Raw genomic sequence first — 27940 nt, 5'->3', positions numbered from 1 at the left:
GCGGCAGCCAGTTAGGAACAGACTGCAAAAAAAAGTGCCGACTGTCCAAAGATTGTTTTTTTAATTTGACGCATCTCCAAGGTGGCTCTATCTGCCCCCGCCACAATCCCCCTCCCCCTCCCCCCATCAGTCCATATTAAAGCCAGCTGCCCATCTGACGTCAGACATCTGTTTGCGCAAGTCCTTGTGCGTCAAGAGCCACGGCGAGGTCCTTAATCCGGTTATCTTGATTACTCCTATTTGTCTTCAAATGGAAAATGATAGCATAGCCACATCACTACGCAAAGGCACCGACTCCGCTATGAAGAAACCCGTACTCTCGTCTGAAGATTGACTCCAAACTCGCGGACCTCGAGTTGTTAAGTATGAGTATCACATTCACCCCACTCAAAGACTGTAGTCTTTACACAGCAGGTCTATCCCACGTTTAGAAAAATATTAGCTCTTTCACGCAGGCCTCCAGGCAAATACACAGCAACTGCCAACACAGCTTCTTACCAATTCGAGTAGGGTATTAGCCTCCTGTGGTCACCCCCCCTCCCACCTTCATTTTCTTTCCAAGACAAGGCGTGATACAATGCGGAGAAGACGTTCTTTGGGAATCATCCAAAGCGGCTTCCAGAAAAAAAGGGGAACGTTGGCCTGAAAAAGGTCTGATATATATTTATTGACTGTATGTACCCTGGTCTCTCGGCTCCGACAGACTAGAAAGTGGAATGGATGGATGGACGGTTCGAGTAGACGCCCAAGTGCCGCGTTGTACGCATGTCGTCCCTTTTCCTGGTTTTGAACTACACGCTTGGACATCTGTCTACCTGCCATCCTGCTTGGAACGCTCTGGGCAGTATGTGGGGTGTATGTGTTCCCTGGATCTGATCTCCTTTCAGTGTTTGCCCCTACCATTTTCCATGTGCTCTGCCTCACCGACACTGCCATCCGGCGTGGTCCTCTCGTAGCTGTCCTCGGGCAGGGGCAGGGCGCCCAGTCGGGGCCCTGACGAACTCTTGCTGCTGGGCGTCTCGGACTCGTCCAGGCCGCTGTCGTAGCAGCTCTGCAGCGATCCCTGCTGGTGAGGGTCCTGGGGCTGGCTCACCACCGAGAAGGTCACTCGGCGAAACGGCTACAAGAGAAACCAAATTGCCGGTGGTCACTACAAAAGGGACGCTTAGAGGGGATTTCTGTCCTCAGAAGGCAGTTCGGGGCGGAAACAAAAGCAGGAGAAAGAGAGGTGACGCTAAAGCTAGCTAGCTACTACAAAGTCATTCCCCCAAATGGCCGTGGGGCACTCGCATCTTTGCTCATCTTTTCCGGAATGTGTCCTCTGTTATTCCCTGAGTAACTCAGCCATTCATTCTTTTTGTACTCTGGCCAAAGTAATAAACTTATTACGTTGGGGCTAGCTTAAGGAATGTCAGGTGTTTTTTGGTTTCATTTTTTGGGGGCCTGCCTTTGAAATGTCCTATTTGGTTGGCGGCCCTTGAAAGTTTGCGTTTGCTTCTCTTCCGATGCAGCTGTTTGTAGCCCGCGTCGTCTGCTTTGCCTCTACTCCCTAACATTTGTGAGTTTATGCTATGTAGCTTAGCATGCGGGCTAACACCGTTGATGGTGGTTTGTTTGTGCTGACGACAACTGAAAACAGTCTTTTTGTCCCGTGTTCACCATAATTGCAAGCAAGGAGCACGTCGAAACGTTCTCTCCGGTACTTTCCGACAACTTTCATTACTTTTAACACCCACAAATGCATCAATAGGACCCTACGGAGCAGACCTGTAAACATGCCCCCTTCCCTCAGCCTTGGTGCGAGCCAGCAGAATGTTTTTCACTCATTTATTGACAAAAGGACGGCGAGTGAACGAGGGCCCGGCAAGTCTTAGCAGCAGATAAGAGCGAGCATTCCGATCCGGCCGGCCGAGTCTCTGCCGGAGGAGCCGCTGTCGATACGCGTTGCTAGATCGAAGGCGTTATTGAGCAGTGTCAGTGAGTTAAGCAGTAAGAGCATTTCATTAAAGGAGAAGCCTCTTTCTTTGCCTCCCCCACCGTCTGGGTCGCTCTCCCTCACCGCCTCTGTAGCTCTGCTTCGCTATCGGAGTACGCCGCAGAGGTAAGGGCGGAAGGGAGCCGGCGAAAGATTCCATTGGGCCCCGTCTTTGCCGTTATCACAACAAACTGCTCTATGCGCTTCGTATGCTAATGCTAACATTGTCGCCGGGCCATTCTCGCTTCTCAAAGTCATTATTTAATTTCTATTCTGATGCCATCCATTTTTTTTTCTTTGCCGTGACGCATCCCCAAAAAAAACCCCACAAAAAGATCCGACTCGTCGTTCCTGAACGTTGGCAACGCCGTTCGACTGCGAACGTGCATTTATTGAGTTACTTCCACCGAGTTGGCGTTGTCTGGCTGACTGACGCAGGCGGCAATTCTGGCAATAAATCATGTTTGCGTGTAATTACAAGCAACACTCAACAAATGAATCGGTATAAATATTCATATGCCGATCTCACTCGGATAGCCAAACATTTGTTGTGTAATTAAAACCGCGGACCCAGACGGGAAAACGACTCCGTGAGTGTAGCAACACTCGGGTCCATGTTAAGATGTTCCACGTTGTTTTGTTTACGCACACAAACACTTTTTTTTTTTTTTTTTTTGGTTCGTGAGGTGTCGCTTGTGGATTTGTCTCGCCGCACTGTCCTTGGCAAAACTGTTTTCTCAGTGACACAAACGCAATGAATGCTGCCTAATGAATTGGAAACACTCGGGCGAGGAAAAAGAGAAAATTAGTTTGTGGAAATGAAGCTGGGGGGGAAATATTTTCTCCACCTGAATTTCCTTCTTTATTGGCTGCGTAGCGAGATGGCGGCGGAAAGCTAATGTGTTTGCAGACGGAGTTCACGCCAGGATTGCCGCGGGCTTTGGATGGGAATCTGCTGTAAGCACCATCTGCACCGTGACCTCTGCTCTTCTCAGCTCCTCTCAGCTCTCAAACTTTTCAATCTGAGAAGCGTTTCGTTCTCTCTTTCCCAGGTTCGCGTCGGCGAGCGAGCGCTTTAAATGAGACTTTGCTAATATGCCGCGCAGCTATCGAGTTTTAGTTTGTCTAAGGCCGTTCTATTTTTTATTTTAAATTGCGTTTCAAGATGACATGTCTGTTCTTGGTGTTGGATTTTGTCAGATAAACTTCCCCCAAAAATGCGACTTATACTCCAGTGCGACTTATATCTTTTTCTTCTTTATGCATTTTATGGCTGGTGCGACTTATAGTCCGGAAAATACTGTAACCAAAACCGACTTAGATGCTGACTCAGACGTTTTGCGTGCGACATAAAGTGAACAAAAAGAGTCAAGCTATATCTGAATGGTCACTTGACTTGTAACATTTTATTATTTGCCGCAGAGGATGACTGTACAGGCCAAATAAGAATCTCTGCCAAAATGTGCATTTATTTATTTCTTTTTGCTGTCTATCAGTGTTGAGGGAAATGGCGGCGGCGCAGACTTGACCCTTTCTCAGTACCCTTCCGGGCTTTGTGCATTTGTTAAGCCTTGAACGCCAACATACCCTCTCGCCACCTCCTGGCCTTAAAGTTCAGCCATCTGCCAGTCAAATCCAGCGAGGGAAGCACTCACACAACAAACACACGCGGCCCTACGTCCATCTTGCAAAGCTTTTATTCCCGACCGTTACTTTAGATGGCGTTTTACTAGGCTGCCCTAGCGGAAAGCCAATAAAAGTCCTCGCGACAAATCTCTTTGAGAGACAACTTTGTTTATGTTAATGGGAACTCAGGAAAGAGGGGCAGTGTGGATATTTGCAGCCCCTGACTCCCATCCCGGATTTGGGGGGGTTTGTCGTTCTTGAATTCAGAGATGAGAAAAAGATGTCAAACCTTTCCCGGAGTTGCTGCAAGGCACGCAAAGTGGCTTAACCCCCACGCTGAGCCCGGCCCGCCTTTTAATGGACCACTTTCATTACAAGTTAACACTCGTTTGCTTTATGCTTGCCAGATGCCGGGACCTCTCAGAGGGGGTCGAGGGGGGCGGAGGGTTTTTTTTTTGGGAGGGGGTCGGCGCCTGTGATTGAAAGCCAGCTGCGACAGCCGCGGGTGCTTGAGCAAAGCTGCCATCCTCGGAGATGAACAATGCAAAGCAAAGTCCAAAGGTAGATTTGGAGGCTTAAGGCAGCCCATTTCCTGTGGGGGGGGGGGGGACAACACACGGATTTCTGACTCAAGTACGGGTCAAGCCGGTCAAAATACAAAGCAACGTTTGCCACCTCTTGGATTTTCATTTTCATCACAAACGGTTAGAACACAGATGTCAAACTCAAGGCCCGGGGGCCAGATCCGGCCCGCCACATCATTTCATGTGGCCGGCTAAATCAAAATCAATGTTTCTTGTTAATATGCCAAAAGTATAAATTGTATTTCCCTTTAAAAACAGTGAGATATTGCAATTTTTTTGTTATAGTCCCAATTTCAAAATAAATTAGACTTTTTTTTTTCATTCATTTCTATTTAAGTCATGGAAACCATAACAACGGACATAAAATTAGTTTGACACCTTTGGGTTAGCACGTTGTTTGGAATTGGACTTATTTGGAGTCAAGCACTCAGTGCTGGTCCAGCTGTAAATACGTGTGATAGGAGATAGAAAGAGCCTCTCAAAATTTCACCTGAATGACGAGTCGAGTTTGAAATGAAGCAGCTTTTCAAATTTTAATGGGCAAGCAGACGGAGCCCTGGGGGGCGCCACCCGAGAACACAGTGCCAAGTATCAGCATTTTAGCGGTCCACGGTTGTGGCAGATAAAGCTGACTGTAATTCTACTCGTGTGAATTCAAACAATCATCACTTGGCTGATAGATGAGACAAACGCCCTCAAGGTGAATGTCCACGGGGGTCATCAATTGCAACCTGATCAAGCGGCAGCTTTTTTTTTTTTTTTCGGAACACAGTGGCGGTATTGTCCAAAAAGCACAAACGATCTATTGTGGGCGGTCTCTTAGGTGAGCGATCGGGGGGGAATTTGAACAAGGGTGAGTCTCTGGAATGTTGGCAATAAACGCGGCGGCTTCCTCAGAACGGACTCCCGCCGAGTCAAAGGTTTCGGCCCGGCTGATCGCTCGGGGTCGAGCGCCGCTCCCCGCCGCCCGCCCACCGTCGAGCTCCATCTCTTCTTCCCTTCCTTCCCCCGTCAGTCATCCTCCGCCTGCACATTCCTCCCGTAAGGAAAGACAGGATGAGGAGATGAAACCAGGCGAGCGAGTTCCAAAAAAACACCCCAGACTCCCGTAGAAAGCGCTTTCCAGAGTTCATCGTTTGAATCCACCAAGAAAATCTGCTGTCCTGCTCTATTTGGGCTTAAGCAATCCATCATTCAACGTCATTTTGAACACCCACAGCTTCGCTTATTTTGCCTAAAATGTGCACCCAGGCTGACGGAGAACACATTAGCTCGAGGTACGACCAGGATCAGGAACCATTTTGGCTTTTTTCCCTCAAGTGGCTGTTGTTGTTTCTCTATTCAATCTGGATAGATAGATAGATAGATAGAGAGAGAGAGAGAGAGAGAGAAAGAGAGAGAGAGAGAGAGAGAGAGAGAGAGAGAGAGCACTAGCTAAGTTAGCTAGCAAGTTAGATAGACAGAGAGTTAGTTAGCTAGTTAGCTAGCAAGTTAGATAGATAGATAGATAGATAGATAGATAGATAGATAGATAGATAGATAGATAGATAGATAGATAGATAGATAGATAGATAGATAGATAGATAGAACCATTTCTCCACACTTGTTTACTTTCCGTGGTCAAAACTATGACTTTCAATGTCGGGATCGGTTTTTGGTCTTCCCAGGACCCCCCTTTTGGATGGTAAACGGGGAAGTGGCTATTGAAGCCAGATTCTAAAGTTTAGAAGAAAAGGGATTTTTTTTTTCCATCCCCTCTTCATCCGCGTCCCCCCTCGGAGCCTTTCCCTACTGTGTTTGGAATGTCTTTGGAAAATTGCCACGGTTGCACTTTGATATTAGCATGCGGCGGCGGGCGGGCGGGCGAGCTGGCGCTCACAGCCGTGGAAGCAAGTGGGGTCATGGGGGGACAGAAACAGAAAAGATCATACGGCTACTTTCTTTAAGGCTGCGCTAAACTTTTAATTGCTCTTCAAGAGGCGGATTAAGTCGCTGGTGTAAGTGAGATACGATTCTTGGGGGGGATGCATGTACGCAGTGTTTATCGTTTTGCTTTGGACTCGAGTGGGCTCGCTTGGACGGGTGGAGGCATGCCAGTCCTCAAACTGACCCTGTTGCTTTGCCGTCAAGCAAATGACCTTCCTGCCTGGCAGCTTGCACAGTTGGGGGAGGGGGGTGGGGGGGTCCAATCACTGCTTGACTCCACTCAGACTTGAATAGACAATTGGAAGACTTGCCAAGATTCTGCCTCACTTTGACCCGTTTCCGCTGCACTCCGTTTTGTTTGACTTGGAGGGCCTTGTGTGTATGTGTGTGTGATGCTTTTTTGTCGTTGTCATCTTAACGTGTCAGCCAGCCGTCAGGCAGGGGGGGGGAGGGGTCAGGTGTCATGTTGCGGGATCCGTCAGCGCGTCTGACCAGTGGCCCGCTACTGTCAGGTCGCAGCGAGCCCGCGGCCGCCGCCAACGTCAACGTGTTGTGACACGAGTCCGGGTGTCAGCGGGGAGCCCCGCCATTGGCCTGGACTTGATGCAAAGTGGCCCGATGTGAATTTCCGCCTTTGCTGTGGCGGATGTGAGAAGAAGACGCTAACTTGTTGTGCTACATTGAAAATTGCGAAGCCGGATGAACGATATCACAGAAACATGAAGTGTCAGAGACAGAGGAGAAAACTAAACAAAATTAAACAAAACAGAGGGGCGGATGGGCGACAAAAAAAATGTCAAAAAATATACGGGTGCTTGGGTGATGTATGCATTTTGCTAACTACGATAGAAATTCATTCTCAGATTTTGTGACCTCATCAATTACTAACAAAAAAATTCCAAACAAAAAAATGCAAACTTTATAAAGGCTGTACGTTTCACCTTTATTCAGTCATTTACAATAAATTAAGGTAACATATTTTGGTAATGTAAATGCTTTAAGAACCAGATAAAAGAAATCGGGGGACCATGTGGGCCATCCTTTGTCCACCCCTGATGCAGGGTGACTTTATTTCACATCCTTAGTCATCAGGAGCTCGAGGCTGCCATCCAATAGGAAACCGAGATGGACTGGTGTAGGATGGAGCAAGCGTTCAACTCATCATCTTAAAAAAAAAACGCCATTATTGCCCAACGCCATCATTTCCTTTGCCAAGCGTCCTTATCGTGGCTCGCACACGCTGGCGTAACAGCTTCCATCCATCGCATTTCTGATTATGATGCACACAATGAGGAAGAGACATGATTCAAATCGCCCTTTCCTCAGCCTTTAATAAGCCTGGCCGCATGTTGGACAGAAGAAAAAAAACAAACAAAAACGGCAGTTAAAAAAAAAAAGTGAGGATGTTCTCGTCTCAGTGTGGGACCAATTAAGTGAAATTGGAAAATATTGTTGAGGAGAGAGAGAGAGAGAGAGAGAGAGAGAGAGAGAGAGAGAGAGAGAGAGAGAGAGAGAGAGAGAGAGAGAGAGATACTTTTCAGTAAATTATACCTAAAATACAGGCGGGGTGGAAGAAGCCGGAGGGAGGCAAATGAAGGGAAGGAGAAATGATGATGAATTTGGCGGCTTATGCAAAGCACAATAACTCCTGCTTACACCTTTGACAGGCCACCAAAGTTTGTTTTCCTCGCTCGGCGTTCCTCGCCGTCGTGTCGTGTCCGCATTCATCATCACAACTCTTATCTGGCCATCGCCGTCACTCTCGCCCCAGCCGCGCTATCTCAGGCGGGATCGGCCGAGGTCAGACCTCCCCGTCGCTTGATGGATGAAAATGGAATTAGGATGAAAGCGCACTTTTTCATAATGAAGATATGCGGCGGGAGATTAAGAAGCAAAGGGGGAGGGGGGGAGCCGCCGAGGCACCCGCCCGACCGATGCTAAAATATCTCTGTCGTCACGACAACGCTATCATTTTACAAGGTGTACGATGTAAGCGGCGACAAGCGATAGGCAGACGTCTTACAATGCAATCTCCTCCATCTCCAGCGGCTCCGAGGCGTCGGATCAGCGTGTTGGGCGAAAAAAAAAAGGATAAAGGGGCCCCCAGTGCCTGGCTTGCTCGCCGGGCATCAAAGACGCAGCGTCTATCGAGCCGTCACATCGGCGCACGATGATGGCGATACGGCCGCTAATCCGCATGTAAAACGGTCCACCCCGCCGAGGCGCTTAGCTAACACTTGGGTTCCATTTGTTGCCACCGACTTGTCAAAACCAAAATGGCGCTGTGAAGCTTTTCATTTTGCGCTTGTTAGATCTCATTACCGACCGGTCGGCCATTTTGGGAGGGTCATTTCATCGCTCTCGCCACCTAGCGATTAGCTAAGTGTTTATTTATCATTCATTCAGAGATTTATTTATTTATTTACTTACTTACTTACTTACTTACCTCTTTCTTTCTTTCTTTATTTATTTATTCATTGTTTATTTATTATTTGTTTCTTCATTCACTTGTTTATCTCCGCCCGTCATTGTCCACAATGAGTCAAAATAATTTGAATAACACTCGATTAAAAAAACAAATTGAGACGCCTTTGTTGCACACGGGACAATTTTAGCTTTGATAGAAATTCAGATCCGTTTTATAAACTTGCTTGGTACACCCCGGATTGGTCGCCACCCGGGTCTGGGCAATTTCAAGCCTTGGATGAGCGACGTGCAAGATGCTCATCCATCGCAGTGCCCAGAATAAAAAATGATTCCCCGCTAATACGAGGCTACAAGAAGTCAAGCCCTGGTAATGAGCGTACGTGCACCTGTGCCTGCGCACCGGGAGCACTTTGTCCTCATGTGCATGCGCGGCCGTCACCCTAGCGGCAGCTGCTAGCCGCGGAATGCTCCATTCATCAGCGAAGGTTAGCGGGCCACCAGATGGAACTCCCCCACCCTCCCCCTAAAACCTCCTGCTCTGCGAAACAGGCGCCCTGCTACGTGCCGACGCGGGTGGCCGCTCCAGCCCATCTTGGCCTCGACCCCGTCAGCTGATATTTCCTACCCAAACGAGTCCATATTTGTAGCCATCTTCAGAACATAGAGGAGCTTCTCGATGCTAAGCGGTGGAATGATGCCGGAGATATTGAATATGTTGGGAGTGAGCGCCAGATGGTTATTGATTTCAGGTGACATGTGCGGGGGTAGGGACTGACATATAATAGTGACGAGTACAGAGAAGTGAAGTATCTTTGATGTGGAATCGATATGACGGCACAGAGTCCGCTTTGCCGCCTCGTCGTGTCCTTCACGGACAACTGACTCTGGCGTTTCCTTCTCAATCTCGCAGTGACGAAAAAAAAGACAATCCCGGCGCAAGGCCGTGGAGGCTCGCGCTCATCCGTTTCCTCTCAACTTGCTTTGTTGCAGATATTCCAGCGACTGGATTTGTACCTTTTCTTCTTGACGTTTTACTTTCTGCACTTTGTCAAAATGGGCTCTTTATTCTCTCAACCCGCCATGATGAAAGCGAGTCCTTCCGCCGAAGCACTTTTTCCCACCCCGCGAGGACTTGATTCGTTTTTTTTTTCTGTCTGCGGCATGTCCTCGTTGGTCTTCCCCCGTCGGATGAAAGCCAAGCAAATTGCGCGGCGTGATTCCGCGCACACGGCCGGATTGCCCCCGGGCGTAAATTGAGGGGTCACGCCGGGGAAGCCCCCGCTGCAGTTGATACGCCGCTAAGCCGAAAAGCGCTCATTAGATCAGGGGTGTCAAAGTTATTTTTGTCGCGGGCCGCATTGTTGTCATAGTTTCCTTCGGAGGGCCATGATGACTTGTCGACCCAAATAAAAGTTTAAAATCTTTAAATGCCTCATATTATAACAAACTGACAACTCTTTTTCAAATCAGACTATTAAAAACTGCTATATATATATATATATATATATATATATATATATATATATATAAACATATATAATATAATATATACATAAAATTATGTATAATATATAATGTATTTATAATATTTTATAAAAGATTATTTTAAAAGTGAAGACAATTTTCAATTTTAGTCATTTGTCTTTGCAGGCCACATAAAATAATGCGGCAGGCCGTATCTGGCCCCCGGGCCTTGGGTTTGTCAACAGTGCGTTAGATCATTCAGACGTTGGAGTGGCTTCCTCCCAAGCTTATCCAGATGTCAACATTAGCGACTTTCTTTTCTTCCCTTTCGTGTCTGTCAGGAATATTCGACGGCGCCGCACGCGACTCATCCATCACGCCCTAATTCTGCCGTCTCTGCTTATCTCAATACTTTAGCGCTAAAGCGTAATGCTAACAAGGTAGCCAAAGAGATGAATGTCCCGTCGCCTCGTAAATCCACGCGATAACGTTCCACGTTGGCTTTTTATGCCACAAAAGACCTTGGAGGAGGCGAGCGAATGCCCCCGTCGCTCTTCCCCCGGCGCCGCTAATGAGGTCTATTTAATTCCCGCATTCCTTTACACGACCCCGTCAACCCGAGGCGTGTCGGGTTGCAGCCGTCGCTCGCTCGCTTCCATTACGGCCCGTGTCGAGTGGAGTGTCGCAATCTTGTTCGAATTTGATCAGGTTCTCTCGTGTGTAGGTCGCGGCGGCAAATAACAAATCAAACGGGCGACCTGGGCCGCCTTCTTCGCTTCTCCTGCTATTTTTTTTTTTTTCTCAAAGAGAATTAACAAGTTGAAAATTAATTTGCGCGCTCGCCGCAGAGAGCAGCAGGCGGGGGAGGTCCAAGATGGGATGGGGGGGAGAGGGGGGAGATAGCGAGAGACCGCCGGAATCCACATGAATAAAATAGGATTTCCGTTTGAACATATTGCAGTGCAAAATAGAGATATGCTGGCTCGAGGTTCTCTTTGGTCTTGGACAAATTCCCCCATTTAGGAAACTGACACTGCTGCGGAGTGAAAATAAAAAAATAAAAAAGAGCTCCAAATGTGTATTTTTTTTTTTTTTTTTGCACGATGACTCGCGGCTGCTTCTTTTTTCTTTGTACTCTGGAAGGGACATCTGGGCACGCGTGGGTCTTAAGTCCACGCATGGATTCAGAGGGTTTACCCTAGATACGGAATCTGAACTGGATTAAGAATGCAAGATCTTTGCAAGTGACCCCCCCGCCCGCTGGTCACGGCTTAGCAGTTGCTTTGCTGCGAGTTGCAAAGTGAAAACAAAGGAAAAAAATTAGGCTAGCTCACAAAACAAAGCAATTTCTCTAATTTGCCGTGATTACCTTTGGCAGGTCGTTCAGCTCATTTTTTTTTTGCAGGGATTCACTATGACTGTTTTTGTGCACCAGCCCCTCCCCCTTCTGAATTTAAGTTTCTTTCTATTAAAATCATTCATCGGAATCTGTTGACGACGTCGCTACGCTTGGGTCATATATGTCAGCGGGCCGGGCTTCCTTTTGGGCGAGCGCGGCTTTACCATCACCGCCGTGTGATTTATTGCCGGATGTCGGCACGGCAGCTTTGGGATTGCTTTGGAACGCTTTCAAGGCATCTCTGTCCCTTTATCGGCTTAGGCGAGCTGATACATAAACAGAAATTTTTTGGCCGGCTGGCACAACAATGCGCGCTGTTGCCATCCTGGGAACGTTAGCGCTTTCAACCGCTAGCCTGGTAGGGTCAAAACCGGTTCGGGTCCGGCGAGAAAATAAACAAACAAATAAATCAATCAATAAATAAAATCAAAATTCTCTTTCGGAAATATTACTGAAATTTAAAAAAAAAAAAAAAAAATCTCTTCGGCACAGGCACTGGTCTAATTTGAGCAGGCAACCAAACAAATTCTGGCAAAATAAGATCAAAATGCAACGTTCGCCAACGCTGCCCACGCCACCGCATGCTTTGGCCTCAATCATTTCATGGGACTCAAACCCAAAGTGCGACAGGTGTCCAGAAGATGAGCGGCTGATGATAGGCTCGCTGCATCGGAGGGCGCTTTCACTCGAGCCCAATCGAGCAAAAAAAGAAGGAAAGAAAATAAAAAAGCGCCTCGGCTTGTCAGTCACGCATTAGCCGGCGAGGCGAAGGAGGAGGAGACCGATGCTGAATGCTCATTAGCTGCTGTGAAATCAGATCCCCCAAAGCTCCTCTCGCGGGCGTTCAGGCGAAGATGCTTTTCATTCTCTTTTCCCTAAAAAAAAAAAGGAATATTTGCTCTTGCAACTGCGGTAAAATAGTTCAACTCTTTCCAAAAATATGCAAATGCATCGCATCTCGTGCTCCCCCCCACCCCTCCCCCCCTTGTTCATTTTAAAAGGATAATCTTACAAACACACACTCACACATTCATTTTGGCACACAATCGCACGGCGCCCACACAGCGAGGACAAAAAAAAAAGAAAACATGACGCAAGCTCACGTTGCCGTGTTCTGCGGCCGACTGACGCGGCGCCTAAACGGATGTGACACGCAAAAGCGGGCGGCCGCGCTTTTGGATTGCTGCTGGTTTCCGAATCCGTCCGCGTCAATGTTGAAATGAGAACGTCACAGCGCATTTGTCAAGCGCAAGATTTGAAAAGCAGATTTTTTTCGACGCGCGCTTGGAATGGTTTCATTTATCCTCATTGGGAATCACATTTTCAGGCGGCTCAAAAATGAAGCAATATTTGCAAGAGTGTTTCTATGATCAACATGAATTTCTCCTCTTCGGCGGCCATTTTGCGGCCAAATTCCATCTCCTACTATCTGTTCTGTTGGTTGGTCGCTGTTTCTTTTTTCTGCCTTCTTTGTATTCCACTTGGGCGGCGAAGCTGTCAGTCAGAGCTTGACCGCTTTTTTCAAAACGTCCTCCCACTCGTGGGTCCGCTTGATGGCTTTGGTGCGTCACCGGCCGGCTCGAAGGAAATCCAGGAGTGATTCGAGAGGAACAAATTGAACGGCAAATACCAATCGTAGTTTTTTTTTTCTTGTGAGTCGAATTTGTTCTGTGAGCGTTTGTATCTTAGGTCACCTGAAACGGGCTTTCACTCTTAAAACGATAGGAAAATTGTTAGCCAATCGTTAACAATGATTTAACTAGTGCAACGTCAATGCTAGGCTTTTGCTAGCATTAAGCTAGCGAAGCTTTATTCGACAAAAGTGACCACGTAAGATGCGATTATCTGTTTTCAGCGGGGGAGTAGAGCTCTGGTCGCGATCCGCATGCTAGCCTTGTCAACGGCATTTTGCTAGCATTAAGCTAGCAGAGCTTTGTTTTCTGTTTTCAGCCGGGGAATAGAGCTTTGTTCGCGATCCGCTAATGTGTAGGCAGCATCATTTGCTTCTCTGCGCTAACTTTCTTCGAACCTGTGGTTTGAAAAAAAGTTCGCCACTAACTCCGCTATTTCCGGGACCGAGCGAGAAAAATCTGAGCTCGCGACTCGCAATTCGGGGAACTCGCGAATCAAGCGCCGGGGGTATATTTTGGATTCCGAGGGGCTTTTGGGGATTAGATTGGCGGGGTAACCCGGCCCGCTGCGCTATTCCTTCCTCCCTCCCGCTTCCTGTTGTGCATCAACTCGAGGGTTGACCGCGGATGGCGCCTCAATCTGCTCGCTGTTTGATCTCAGCACGGCGGCGCCAAAAGAACAAACAACAAAATCGCGCAAGGATTTTGCATACAAGAGCGACGGCAAAGAGATACAAAGCAAACAAATGCGCGTGCCAACCCCGTGTGAAGCATTCCAGGCTGCGTAATTAGGCAACATTCATAATACATGACCGGAGGGAGCTTGAGGGGGGGAGGGAGGGGGCTGGTGGGGGGGGTTGATGATGCGCCGTCATTGATGGTGTGTTTTCACGGCTCGACCCGGCGAGTGTGTGTGATGGAAGGCAGGTAGGTAAATGGCCCGGGCCTTTTCATTTGACACCGCCGCACCTTCAAGCAAACTACCCCGAGCCCACATAATCCATTCAAGGTAGCCGGCAATTTTCATTATTGACTGGTGAGAAACACAAGCGGGGGAGGCGAGGGGAGGGGGGGGAGCGCAGGACGGGAAAACAAAAAGAGAGTAGCGTGGCGGAGTGAAGAGAGATTGAAAAGAGTGGAGGAGATAGCTACGGCAGCTCTTGGCAAGAGCAGAGGAGGGAAAATAGATTGCAAATCAAGAGGGGAGGGGGGGAGGAGCTCCAGGAGGAGGCAAGCGAGATGCGGGAGGATTTGGACGTTCAATCACAGGAGCTCCTCGTGGACGGCAGCAAAGATGAGAATATCGCCCGACGTGAAATTTGGTGGAAAGAACTAAGCGTGACAAAAGAAGACGCAGCAAACTGTATCACGCTGGAAAATGAATAGAAAAGCGGCCATTTTGCTTCCAAGCGGCCATTTCTGAGAACAGAAGAAATAACTTTCATGCCACTCATTCAAAAACTGGACGGCGGCCATTTTAAATGGAAGTGGCTATTTTGGTGCTGAATTTCCCAATTTTTTTTGGGTATCTCTTTGTATTCTACACGGGGAGCATGTAGAGTGGGAAGAAAGGAGACGCAAGATGACGGAGCAAACGCTCACAAAGTAAAAAAAAGCGCTGGAACTCCACCGCCGCGTCCTGCGATATCACGCTTTGGAGATTTGTCAGGAATATTGACAGCGCGTTTCGGGGCAAGCTCATTGAAATGCAGCTCAGCAAAGCGCGGAGGAAGAAGCCCAGCGAGGCGCAGACAGATAAATAGAGAGAGAGAGGGAGGGGAGGGGAGGGCGTCCAAACTTGCTGATGTTCCAAAGAAATCCCTCCGCCCAGTTACAAGGAAATCACACCAATTTGCGCCATTTAACGGGCTACCGACCGCATCGGACCATTTTTTTTTTCCCCGACAAATATGTTGTAATGATGACTACAATGCTGTGAATCTTTCACGCCATCGTTCATATGCAACCATTCATCAAGTTAGCAACAGTTGCTGAAAAACATATATATATATATTTTTCTTTTGCAGAAAGTCTTCTTTCAAACAAGACTTGCGTTGACTTTTGCTAGGCGGAGGTCGTGTGAATCTTTTGTGTCTCAGCGTTAAGCCTGCCGCCGCCGCCGCTTTACCTTCTGCCTACACAGTCACGTGAAGAAAAAGAGCAGATTCGATTTACATGCAGAAGCAATCAATGCTCCGAGTTCTTCCTCGTTCACCCTCTTTGCTTCCAAAGCCTTCACGTCATCTCGCTTGACACACACACACACATACAGGGAGCGAATCTCTTATTTATTTATTTTATTCCTTTTTCTTAATGGCCACGACCGGGATCAGAAGCTGCCGCTGTCAGCACAATAAGACCCCGCTATAATGGAAGCTAATCATTCAGCGCACATGACGGCCAGAAGAGAGTGCGAGAGAGAGAGAGAGAGAGCCAGAGGGAGAGAGCGAGAGAGAGGGAGGGAGGCCGGCCGGGGTTCTTCCTCTGCTAATCTTGGCTAATGGCTTCTGCAGAGGCAGGAGAGCGCAATGCACGCTAATAATGCGGCCTGGGAAGGAAGTGAGTGTTCGGCCCCGTGAGGGTGGGGGGGGGAGAAAGATGGAAGAATGGGGAGGGAGGGGGTGAGCAAAGTCAGCTTAAGCTAAAGATTTAATAGCGTCATTATCATAGGGGTCACACACACACACACATGACTAATGTGCAAAATTCCATTGAAAGAACGCGTGATCAGTCTCGGCTAATCACGTAGCTTTTCCTCCACCAACTGTTCCCGATTCATGTTCGATGAATCGGATTTTATCGCAAGGAGATTGGGAGCGTTTGGACATATTTTGCTTGTTGTACCGGACAAGCTGTCAACATGTTTGCTTCATTTTCCAAATGCATTGCGGGTCAGGAGGCTGAGACCCAAATCACGTCTCTCCAGACTTTTTGTTGATGGGAGGAGAATTTCGTTTTATTTCAACAGCCGCGGAGGCAGCGAGGGATCAAATTGTTGCGTTCATGAAGGGAGGCGACTGTCCAAGGTGGCAAAGAATGAAAACATGGTTTCAAACTCGAGGTCCGTGGTCCAGTTCCGGACATCCACCTCAATTTGTACGGCCCGTGTAAGCGTGCCGTGATGACGTCAATACATCATCCCTGGTCTTCTCGAATCAGAACGACCGCGGCACTCTCGGCCAACTTGTTCAAAAATGAGGATTTTTTTTTCTCATGATTTGCTTTGCTTGACTGACTTGGTAAAATCGGGGCAAAAGAGGGGGAAGAAAAGATGCCTCCCGGTCTGGCTGGCAAAATAGGTCAAATTTCAGCATCCGGCACGGGGACAAAGCAGCCGTCTTCTTTTGCTGCGAATAAAAACCCCATCCCTCGACCAAACGGGGAGGGGGGGTGCGGCTTAAAAATGGTACACCAAAGTAGATGAAAGTCGATGAAAAGAATGAGATGGAAAAGATGAAGAAAAAGGCACGGAAGAGGATCACAAAGAAGCTTAGGCAGCATGCGTGCGAGCGAGCGACTCAATGTGTGTGTCCAGTGTGAGTGATCTTAACGATTCGGCGACCACTTTTGATCCGCCATAAGAAACGGCCAGAGCTTTTATTTCCTTCTTGATGGCAATCTTTTAATTAATCTCTAAGATGAGAAAGTCGGTAAATCCTAATCAGCGCTGTGTTGTCTTTCCTGTCACTGACGAATAATATCCTTATTTGTGATGATGTTCCAAATTGTACTTTGGTCTGTCAAGGTTACGCAACACGTTCTTTCGCCGTGGTTTCGATTGTCGGCTCTGTGAAGAAAGGGCACATGCCTCTTCAGGAGGCGGCGCAAAAAGAACATCCATCAATAAAACGCCGCCGACGTGCGTAAATGTGACTACAGTCAGAGGCTGGCCCTGAACTTGGCGTCTACCTGCCGCCATTGACTGGAGGCACTGCGTCAAGATGCTCGCTCCATCTTTCTTCTTGACACTGAAACGGCTGAGTCGCTTTTGATTTTTTTTTTTTGTGTGTTGTTGTTGCTGCGAGTCAGGCGCCAGAGGTGGAATGTACGCGGTTTGGTGAAGGAATGTGGAGGAGTCGGATGTTCGACACGACAAAAAGTGCCACCTTTTTCCCGGGCACTTCTGGGAGGTCTTGGCCGGCAAGGAGTGCTAGCGTGCTAACGTGCTAGCGTGCTAGAATGGTAAAGAGGAAATGGTGGCTGATCAACTACAGTCAAACCTATTTAGATTTTTATATTCTACTGTCTTTTCTTAAATCAATAAATGTTGAGTTGAAATCCAGCAAAGTGAAATGTGTCCGCATTGTGCTAGCGTGCTAGCGCGCTAGAATAGTAAAGAGGAAATGGTGGCAGATCAACTACAGTCAAACCTGTTTAGTTTTTTATATTCTGCTGTCTGATGATCAATCTTTTCTCAAATCAATAAATGTTGACTTGAAATCCAGCAAAAGGAAATGTGTCCGCGTTAACGGCTTTCGCCTTCATCCCTTGTAGACGTTATCAGGTGTTTGCCGTGCGTTCCGTTTGATGAGACCGGTGACGTGGCTCGGCCGCTAACGAGGCCCGGCTCTCAAGGGTGGAGAACTAACCCGAGGTCAAAGAGACGGTTGCCGTTACGCAAAGCCCTTTAATCTAAACCTCGGCTCCAACCTCTGTTTGAGGAACCAGATTAAAGGCCATCAAACCAGAGAGGAGGGTTCAATGTCAATCCAGAAAAAATGCTAGCTGTCAAAACACGACGTCGTCGTGACTGTAAAAGGAATCGCTAATTGGTCGTGGAAGAAAGGAGAAGGTGGCACAGCGTCTTTCAACCTGCAGCCACCGCTAGATTGCTAAATAGTCCTGCTGGAGATGTTCCAGCACCAGTCAACTTGGGGAGGGTCTGAGAGACAACTGCCTTGTTCCTACTCTGTATTTTCTTGAAACATTGTGAGTGTCACATCAACTGATTCCGAGATCATTCAGACAAAATATCCACTAGTTCCCCTCCAGACCTGCAGGGGGCAGAGAAAAAACAGCCATGTGACTAGTCACCAAACTTCCTGTCAGATGCCAGGGGCGGCCATGTTGCCTGCAGACCAGTGTGGAGCTGGGGAACAAAGTAGGGAAAGCCAAAACAAACAAAAAATACAAATAAGGGAAAGACTGAAGTTACTAAAAGAAAGAAAACTCAGAGAAAGAAACCCATAGAGACTCCTCACTTCCTGCTCACATGCAATTGGTAGGAAATGGACTTGAATGTTTTGTTTGTTTGAAAAGTTTGGTTTGTTTGAAATATTTGTTTTGAGTTACAAACTGTGTTTCTCTTAACTTTGAGTGGCTCAATCGGTTTGTAATTACTTGCTTCATATTTTTCGAGTATATGCACGCAATTACTGAACTTAGTTTAACTTAAAATAATACAATGTTCTGTTTGTTTAGGGTTATCAACCTGACTAATCACCCTCTAATTAATTGCGCAATAAACTAAAGCGCTTTTTGTTTTCCAATCTACGCAGGATTTGGAGCGGCATCATTTGAAAGTCCGGTTCTTGCCGATTCATGTTGGATGAGTAAAGCCACTGCCAGCGACCAGGTAAGGTCAAAGTTTCCGGTTTTCATCGGTAGCGTCCCGCGTGGCTTGGTACAAAAGCCAAGCGTTTCTCGGCGACGGGCCGTCTGATTAACTATTAAAAGCGTTGACATAAAACACACTGTCATCTGGCCGAGGCTTGAGCTCTCACTCAAGCAAAACAAAACAGCCTGTCATATAAAACATTTTATGATGAATATTTTAGTGGCCAACGCCAGCAGGTTGAAAGCTCCGTTTTGCTCGGGAGCGGCAGATTGTTTGGCTTAAGCCCTCCGCTCACTCGCTCGTCTGACCTCCTGCCTAATACTTCAGTGGCAGATTTACTTTCTTTTTGCCATTTTGGATATATGACTAAATCCTGCAGGCTTTATCCAGATGGTCACTCTCCACCAGAATTTTTTTTTTTTTTTTTCAAAAGCAATAAAAGGCAAAGCGAGGATTCACCCAGATATGGTTGCAGACTTTAATATTCCAAGGTTTTCAAGCCTAATGCGTTAGACTTCTAAAGACCCGAGTGTTTAAGCTCAAAAATAGCAATTGAGCAAAATGGAGGCTTTCAAAGTGTGATTAAGAGCGCAGCCACAGCCAACTGTCAAATGATGCACGCTCAGGCCAGTGGCATCATTTCCCGTGCAAATAAAAAATTTTAAAACATTTTTTGGGGGTGGGCCACCTGGCTTTAACATTATTAAGACAATATTACTCGGATTTGTTCAGATATTTTTGTTTTTAGCTCATTGAATTACTGCTTACTTGATTTTACACCATAGAAAAACGGCGACATACAAATATAATATAAATATAAATAATATATAATAATTCATTTGTTCAAATAACTGATTAGTGAACGTATGTGATTTTAACTGTGTGTGTGTCCAAATATTCAATCTATAAATGTTGACTGCATATCAATTTGAGATTTTGTCTGTGGCGTTTTGCATTGTGTCTTGTTAGCATTAAGCTAGCTAAAATTGGCGTAAGGACAAAGTTACTGTTTGAAACACGTAATGTGTAAAGTTTCTTTTGTGTTTACATGAAACTTCATCCCTTGAGCCATCTGCCGCTTTCCAATCAAATGTAGCCCAAAAATGCGTCTTCCCGTTTGTTAGCGTGCGCGTTAGCGTGCCCGTTAGCGTGCACAGTTTCCTCCTTCTGTGCCTCTGACATGCCGGTACACTCCGGCCTCTTCTTTCTCCATGCCGCCATGTCACGATCAATTTGCCACTTGGCACATGACGGCCCCCGCCCGCCGCCTCCGAGGATTTCAAAGACTTTGAGCGCAATCCCAGCTCGCGTCACTCTCCCACGTACAAAAAGGATGCTATTTGTATGCCGATCCCGTAAGACGACCCGTCGTTTTGCCTTTTTGATTCCATGTGATTGTTTGTCTTTGGCTTGCACTGGAGCTGGAAGAATAAACACCAACTGGCGACTGCGCTTTGGGCCAACTTTGTGAGCTCGCTATGCATTTTAGATTAATCGGCCATTTTTCCTATAGCGGTCGTTTTTAGTCGGGTCGCAGTTGAGCCGTACCCGCCAATCGCCGGTCTGAAACGGCTCAACGAGCGCCATCAGTTCCGAGCGTGTCTCGTGACCTCGCCGACCGTAGCGTAGATTGGCAATGCGGTGCCGCCGCACCGTTTTTTTTTTTTAATCGTGGAGTCTACTAAAAAAGCGTTGGCCTTTGCCTTTCGAGCGCGAGGCTTTCCGATTCGGGGAAATGAAGCAAATGCTAAATAGTCGCTCTAATAACGCGCTGAAGCAAGAACATGGAGGACATTTGCAATTCAACAACTGTCATCAGCGCTAATGCGTGCCGTGCCGGTCCAGTAGAAATATTATCTTTCTGCTTTCATATGCAGGTTGATGGCTCCGTGCGTAGGCGGCTGCGCATTATTAAGACGCCCGCTGCCGAACGTACGCGCCGTTCCGTTGCATTGTCCTTTTTCGACAATACCCTTCCTCCACCCACCTTCCTCGGCGTTTGTGTCAATTCCACCCATCTTGGATGACTTTTCTCATCCTGCAGCCGCCACGGGAGCAGACTTTTTTTCTCTGCCGCCTAATTGAATAATGCAGCGTGGTATAAAATCCCCCCCCTCATTAAAAGGGCCCCACTCTGGATGAAAATGCTGATGTGGGCACATTTTCCACATGCAGGCGTGACTTAATGTATCTGTCTACCTCCTGGCTAATGAAGTTGAAAGTGCCATTTGGGCTCTGATTCATGGATTTGCCAGGTACAGGGGCGCGTTGTTCGGACGGCAATTAGCGGCCTACACATGGAACGACCATGCAAGACGTTTTTCCCCCTTGTAATCCCACCATATTACCGCAGGCATTTAAATAAGTTAACTCTAACTAAATGAAGAGTAAAGTCAGTAGTTAGAAGTAGCTACACAACAAAAATATGCAATCTTAATAAGAATTCATTTTCTTTAATTAATTTTTATTATTTTTTTAAACTGCGTCGAAAGAATTTGTCCAGCACATTAAATAGTATACAGTATAAAATAATCAATGTTTCATTTAAGTTTTAGTTTTTTAATTTTTTCTTTAAAAACTGCGTCGAAAGAATTTGTCCAGCTGATTAAATAGGCGACGCGAGCCTAAAGATGATCAAATCTGGGAATACATGCTAACACGGCCTTTCATTTCTGCCACCTGCAAACCCTGCGGTGCGCTTTCAAATGAGCTCGCCTCGTTCCAGCCCCGGACACGAGTTTTCTCATTATGCCGAGCTAATGAAAGTGCAACAAAAAAAGGTACGAGATGTCGAGCCAAATGTATGTTTAATTTATGAAATCAAATGAATATGCCCCCACCCCCGCTCACAGCTTTGTTTGCCGGTGTTTTCAAGTGCTCGCATTTTTTTCAAACAAGAGGAGAAGTACACGTGCTGGACAAGCAGAACCTTATTTGGATTTTTCTCAGGTGATGTAACATTGCGTTGCCAAAAAGATGTCAGGGGGAGGGGTGGGGGTACGTGTAAAATGAGAAATAACCTACATGAGTTTTGCCAGAGGTATTTTAATGATGTCTGGGTTTAAAAAAAAAAAGACAAGGTGATATATACTAGTTGCTAGCCCATTTTAGCTTTTTGCAAAAAAAAAAAAAAAATCTGCAGACCATCCGGCATCATGAAATGCTTTGTGGGCTTAATTTATTTATTTGATTATTTCTGTGAGCTGTGGAATGGGAACATTTGGAACCAAATTCCAATTTTCATGCCAACGTTTGAGCCGGCTCGCTGGGCTTTTCCGGTGAAGTCATCAATTGAGCACATCACATTCAAGCTAGCAAACGCAGTCAACTCTGTTATTTGGGTTGGCGGGCAACAATTCCATCATTGCCCAAGTCACACTTAATATCGAAAAGACCAGGTTGCTTGCTAAAATAACTTCAAATATGATTGAGGCAACTGTGCGACTACTCAAACAAATTCCACTCTTTGCAATTTCCCAGTGTTGTATTCTTTTGAAATATTTGCGCAAGCTCCACAGGAGTAAACAAAAAATAGAATGTGTCCAGTGAAAATATCAAAGTATTCTTTTTATTAAAAAAAATCATATACACGTTGCAAAATAACGTCAGAGAGGAAAAGAGCTGATGTTTGCCAGCTAGTTTTTTTTTTTTTTTTAAAAAGCCAGTACTTTATTTATTTAACAGTTGTAGTTGTATTCTTTTGAAATGTTTGAGCAAGCTCCACGGTAGTAAACAAAAAAAAAAAAAAATAGAATGTGTCAGCGTGAAAATGTAGAAGTATTTTCCAATAATTACGACTTTGATCTTGCGAAAGAACGTCAGAGAAGAAAAGCTCTGATGTTAGCCATGCCACTTAGCTAGCTAGCCAGCCAGTTATTTTAAGTAGCCTGTTATTTATTTCAACACTTGTAGACGCGCTAACGGGTGGCGCTCTCATCAATACGATATGATATTGAGCCAACTCATCTCAAATGTGTAAAGCACTTATCCTTCACTTCATTTACCCAATGTTTTGAGAAGATAAAAGTTGTGGTATGCGTAAACCTCCTCGTGCATTTTTCCTCTTTGCCATTCAACCCGTAGCGTAGCTTCTCAGAGAGCTTTGTCCTTGTTGGAAAAGCTCACATAAAGACACTCTCGAGTGTCGAAAATGTTGCCTTCGTCGACATTGACGGCATAAACAGCGGCGTATCGTGGTGTGGCAATTTGACACCAAGCACGTCCTGCCCGCAGGCCGCAAACGGCAGTCCGTCGTTACGCTAATGATCCAAATTGCACCGCGGCGGAGGTGAAGCTTTTGTGTCGCTGGCCTCAGAGGAAACACTTCCTCACGCTGACAAGTTGTCAACACTTGTCGCCTGTCGGGTAACAAAATTTGCTTGCTATTTCTGAGCTAATGGACAAAATATCTGTCACCTTGATTTAGTTGACGGGGAGAGTTGAGCAGTGGCACCACGACAAGATCTCAAGTGCGACCGAGGTCTATAATCTTTAAAAAAAATAGGGATCGAAAATTGATTCCATGAGCAGCTGTGCTTCGTACTCGTTGCAAGTTGAGATCGGGAGTCGCGTGTAGGTTGAGAAAGCACGGCTGTGTGCCTCACGGGCACCAGTCAGTCTGCGGGAGCCAAATTTCACGCTCGGTTGTCGAGAGGGAATCAAATACATTTCATAGTGTGTGGCTTTTATGCCTTTCAGATTGTCGCCTCATCAATCAACAAGCATAGACGAGGATAAGGTCCATTTCACGCGAGTACACAAAGACGTCTTTGTCGAGCTCCATCCCAAAACTTTTGGATCGAATGCGTGCGTGTTCATCACAAAAGATCTGTCATGACAAACAAGCCCCGCCCCCCACCCAACCGCGTTTTGTTCCCTTTTGTGCTTCTTTTTAACACCGAGCCCGGTAATTAGCCATCACTGAGAGCAATCAAAAAGCGAGAAGAGCGTGTTTTTGTTTTCCCCCCCTTTTGTCGAGGCTCCTCACGTTGGCAATTTGATTCCGAGCGTCAAATTCGCTCATTCCTTCACAAAACCGGCTGGATGAGTTTCCGATGGGTGTCGTTGGCATTTAAGCGCCGCCTCTTTCATCTTAAACAGACCCGAGTGAAGTGCTCAAAGGTCACAGTCGGCGACGAGACTTTGTGCCACCAGGCACAACTTTGCCGGTTGCCCACCGCCTGTCACGTAAAAACGAAACGAAAAAAAAGTTTGATTGCTCCAGCTCAGACAGATGGTGCTCCCGAGGTGCTTCTGCTGCGAGTTATTGTCAATCCTCTTGTAAATGTAACGAAAACAACACGACAGAAGGCGTTTTTTTTTTTTTGCCGATTCAAAAGGCCGATAAAATGTCGTCCATTGCATCCACAGGCAAAGGCGTGCTCGGCGGCGTGATGCGAATGAAGTCGCACCGTCTCCAGCTCGGAGGCTGTATATCGAAAGCCGTTAGGTATACGAGAGCTCCCATTTATGTCTGATAAAAGGCCGGCGATGCCGGGAACAGCCGTCTAGACGGGGCCCGGAGAGCGAGGCTGCGCCGGAGAGCCAGGTGCTCTATCTAAACGCTCCCATCAGAGATTGGACTTGGCGCTTGTTTGAATAACATTCAAACACGAAGGCCTGCTGTTTATCCAACATCGATTCCCCGCCCCCAACATCCATTATGGCTTGATGGGAGCAGCGAGCGTTGTCAGTAACGGCCATTACTGGAAATCCATAGCTGATGCCTTCCCCTGTATGAATGCTCGTTGTAAAACTTCAATATGGGGAGGAGCGCGGCTGGTCATTGTAGCCTCAAGAATGGATGAGCTGTTATTTATTCCGGAAGATTGATGGACGGACAGACGGAAGGAAGCCTTTGTCCGTGGCCAGGACGGGGACAGAGGGACGATGATATTACGAATGAGGACAGCTTGAAAATATTGATAAATTGTCCAACTCTGCGTCTGCTATTAGCTGATTTGAGCTAACGCTAGCTAAGAGCAGCCCTAAATTAGCAACAAGCGTCGTCGTCTCCCGGGACGTATCTCCATTTGGGCCGGAATGGCAAGCGTGACCCTCATCTCGACGCTCCTCACCTCAAACTAATTAAATCAGGCAGCTGCTTGAGATAGGAAGGGAAGATGTGCTCACGAGTTTCAAATCTTTCCATGCAGGATAGAATTGACGTATTTACTGCACAATTTGATTTTAATTCTCACTCCACAGTTTGCTATCAACGCACTACTGTGCTCTTCTCCAGAAACAATATATATTAGTATATATATAATATATATTAGTCTAAGTCTAAGTCTAAGTCTATATATATATTTTTTTAAATGTCACAAGGTGACCTCTGTCCAGGATAAAGGCTTCCTATTCGGGCTCATTGGAAAATGTAGTTTGTCACCCAAGTGGGTGCTTCAAACCAAAATGGCCGACTCCCTGTTCATTTCTTGAGACTTTTTTGCGCATCCTTTCAACTAACTGATGCTAGAAGCCCTTTGTTCCCAACTTTGCCGAACATTTAGGGAGGATTTCAGTTTTCAAGTTGTTAAAATTGCGACGGCTTGACGCCCTGATGCAATCGTCACCTTCCGGGTGGAGGTGACGAGCCGTCTCCGTCAATACAAAACCTACTTGGAATTCATTGTCGTGAAGGCTGTTTGCCAAGGTGTCAGTCGACTGTGAAAGTATTTGACTCAGTCTGCATTGTAGGCCCTTCAAGTAGTTAAGTCAACACCTCTGCAGGGTGTGTCCTTGACAGTTTTCTTTGGGGGAAGGCGTCCGGGGGAATGTGTTTTTTAGTCAATGCATATGTCACGAAAGCTCCCCAGGGCGGGGCTTTGTGTGATGTCATCACTTCCAGGAACCGCATCAAAAAGGTATTTATTAAAAGATTTTAATTCCATACCCAGAAGGTGCAAGGAGCCGAGAGCGGCTGATTAGCAAGCAGGTCGGCTTCAATCTGATGAAGCGTAGAAGCTCGGCGTCCTTGGTTTTTCGAAAGCCGTCGACGTTTTATTCACACGAGTCGTATTTCCGGGCATCCTTCAAACGCGCTGTCGAAAAAAGCACGGGCGCCGCCGGAAACAACGCGCCTCGGCGTGACTGCTACATAAAGGTGCGAGTGATGCATTGTGGCGACTGGAAAGGGGAGGGGGCGGGCGGGCGACACGGTGTTTACCTTGCATCAGCACAATGACAACAAGAAAGGCGGCGGGAAGAGGGAGGAGGGAGGAGGGCCCGCCTTTGTGCGGCATCGCACGCCAAGACACGAAAAGGGAGTGACAAGTTTGAAAAATTGGCAAGCGGGCAGCCGCTCCTCGGGGCTCGGCACTCTTTGAAAAGGCCCCGTGAAAAATGGCCGTGCGATTCTAGCGCGTCGTGTGTTGTCGGTCCACACACCCCCCCTCCGCGCACACCGCTAGCTTCCTCATATCCTCATCATCTCGCTCGGGGAAGACCGACGCCGGTCCCACCTGCGAATAGTGCAGATTTATCCCGGCTAATTGGCCAAGACATGCATTGTGGTGTGTAAATATGTCGAGTCGAGCACAAAAAAAGCTTCAGGCTATCTTTAGCTGCAGCTTCAGATTTTTAATGTCTCTCCTTTCCGCTACTGCTCTTCCTTTTTTTTAAAAAATCTTTGACGCCTTTCAATTCAACTTCACATTGATCAAATCGGTTCGTTTTTTCTGAAGCGTAAGAATCACTTGCGGCGCATCGCATCAACCGTCAGCCTTGACCCACCATCTTAATGCGCGATGCAAGTTTAATCATATCAAGCTCAATATGATGCGTTCAAAGGCGGCGCTCAGAAATGTTCAGGAGTGGCCGAGCTACGCTGGAAGGAAGACCTTGAGTTGGAAAGATGATTTTGAACTGACTTTCCAGCCTCCTTTTAATGGAATTTAGTACCTGTCCAAAAAAACGGCACTTTCAAAACAAAATGGCCGACTTCTTGTTTACGTTCCGACCTCTCGGCTCAAGTTCGCCCTTTTCCACGCTCATTGTTTTCATTTGGTATAGACGTCTTTGGCCGCTTATCTCTTTCCACGCCTCGGCGGCTGTTGAAGATATTTTCAGCGGGGTGCTTCGGACTTTTCAGAGATGGAAAAATAGTTCGAGAGGCCCTCAGGAAAACATCAGTTCCTCTGTGGCGGTAACCGGCCGCCTCTGTCATAACAGACAGAGGATGCCAGCGAACGATCCCGACTGGATCCCGTGGAGACGCCCATTGATGTTCCTTCATTGTCTAATTTGATCTCAGGGAGCCGGAAGTCTAAAAGAAGGGAGGGTAGTGAATTAGGAGTCGCGACGGGAGCTTTGACACGGCGACGAGATGAGCCCCCGTTGTGGCCGAACGAGCGTCGCCAATTTAGTGTCGAGGGACTTTGGCGTTTGAAATGTTCCCGCTTCCCCAGGTGGCTTTATAACAAGATTTGAGCGGAACGCCGTGTTCCTGCGACTCATCCAAGCCAAGGCCAACTTGTTAGAGTGTGCTGAGGGGGGGGGCGGGTGCGTCTCTGAGCGATGCTTTGGGCATTGATGGGAGCTGTTAAATTGCTTCACCCCCCCCTCCCAAAAGAAAATCCAGGCATACTGCCATGGGAGAAGTAAACGGTGGGTGGGTCGCGCTAGATTGCCATAGTAACAATGGATCGCCCACTAAGGATTCCTGGGCAAACACGGGCATGCGACTGAGGACCATCGCCAAAATCCCACCCCCACCCCGCTTCTTCAAACAAAACCATGTTGGCACTGATAATGCTCACGATTTAAACATAAACGACAAGGGGGCTCCGATTGTCATGTCGCGATTCTCGACGAGAGGAGTTAAGAAAAGCTCATTCAAAGGAGTCTGCGCACACATGCGCTCACGCCCTGACATAAATCTGAGGCCCCCCCAAAAAAAAAAAACGGAAGCCGAGGGAGGCGGCCAGATTTGCGTGTTAAGCACATTTGCGCCGACATCAAACAATCAGCCGCCGATCGGCTCGGCGGGGCCAAAGTAATCGGAGCTGCTCAAACATTTGCCGCGGGATCCCGATGACGGCAAACGTCTGACCGAGCGAGCGACCGGGGAGCTCCAATATACACAGTGAAATGTCACCCGGGCTGCCGCTTAGCCGTCTGTCAAAGTTGCCCCCAAAAGCAGAAGGGCGACGCCTCTTGCTACTGCTATTGCTTGTTTAGTTTTTATTATTGTTTTATTTATTTGATCTATTTAATTTATGTAATGAATTTAATTAATTAAATTTATTTGTTTGTCCATTTCTTTACATCTACATATATGTCTGTTTATTTATTTCCATCCATCCATCCATCCATCCATCCACCCATCCATCCATCCATCCATCCATCCATTTT

The 27940-nt window shown here is 47.1% G+C and overlaps 1 protein-coding gene and 1 long non-coding RNA gene across 9 annotated transcripts in view; one reads left to right on the top strand and one right to left on the bottom strand.

Moving 5' to 3' along the window:
- The window catches only part of LOC125983983 (uncharacterized), a 279094-nt gene that overhangs the window by 116534 nt on the left and 134620 nt on the right, over positions 1-27940 (top strand). For both annotated transcript variants that reach the window (XR_007486834.2, XR_011086200.1), the window contains exons 4-5: positions 17062-18253; positions 18531-18607. This is a non-coding gene — a long non-coding RNA (uncharacterized lncRNA). The remainder of the gene's footprint in view (positions 1-17061; positions 18254-18530; positions 18608-27940) is intronic.
- Positions 1-27940, bottom strand: part of pcdh7b (protocadherin 7b) — a 70978-nt gene that overhangs the window by 33813 nt on the left and 9225 nt on the right. For 2 of the 7 annotated variants that reach the window (XM_049745101.1, XM_049745116.2), the window contains exon 2: positions 901-1120. The exons of 2 other annotated variants lie outside the window; for them this stretch is intronic. In XM_049745101.1, the coding sequence (XP_049601058.1) occupies positions 901-1120 (220 nt within the window). Of the gene's footprint in view, positions 1-900; positions 1121-5661; positions 7277-27940 lie in introns of those variants that run through there. 3 more of the 7 variants (XM_049745110.2, XM_049745122.2, XM_049745142.2) reach the window with 2 other exon arrangements.

Source organism: Syngnathus scovelli, chromosome 1 (genome assembly GCF_024217435.2).
Source record: "Syngnathus scovelli strain Florida chromosome 1, RoL_Ssco_1.2, whole genome shotgun sequence".
Taxonomy (NCBI): Eukaryota; Metazoa; Chordata; class Actinopteri; order Syngnathiformes; family Syngnathidae; genus Syngnathus; species Syngnathus scovelli.
This window is presented reverse-complemented; position numbering and strand designations above follow the sequence as displayed.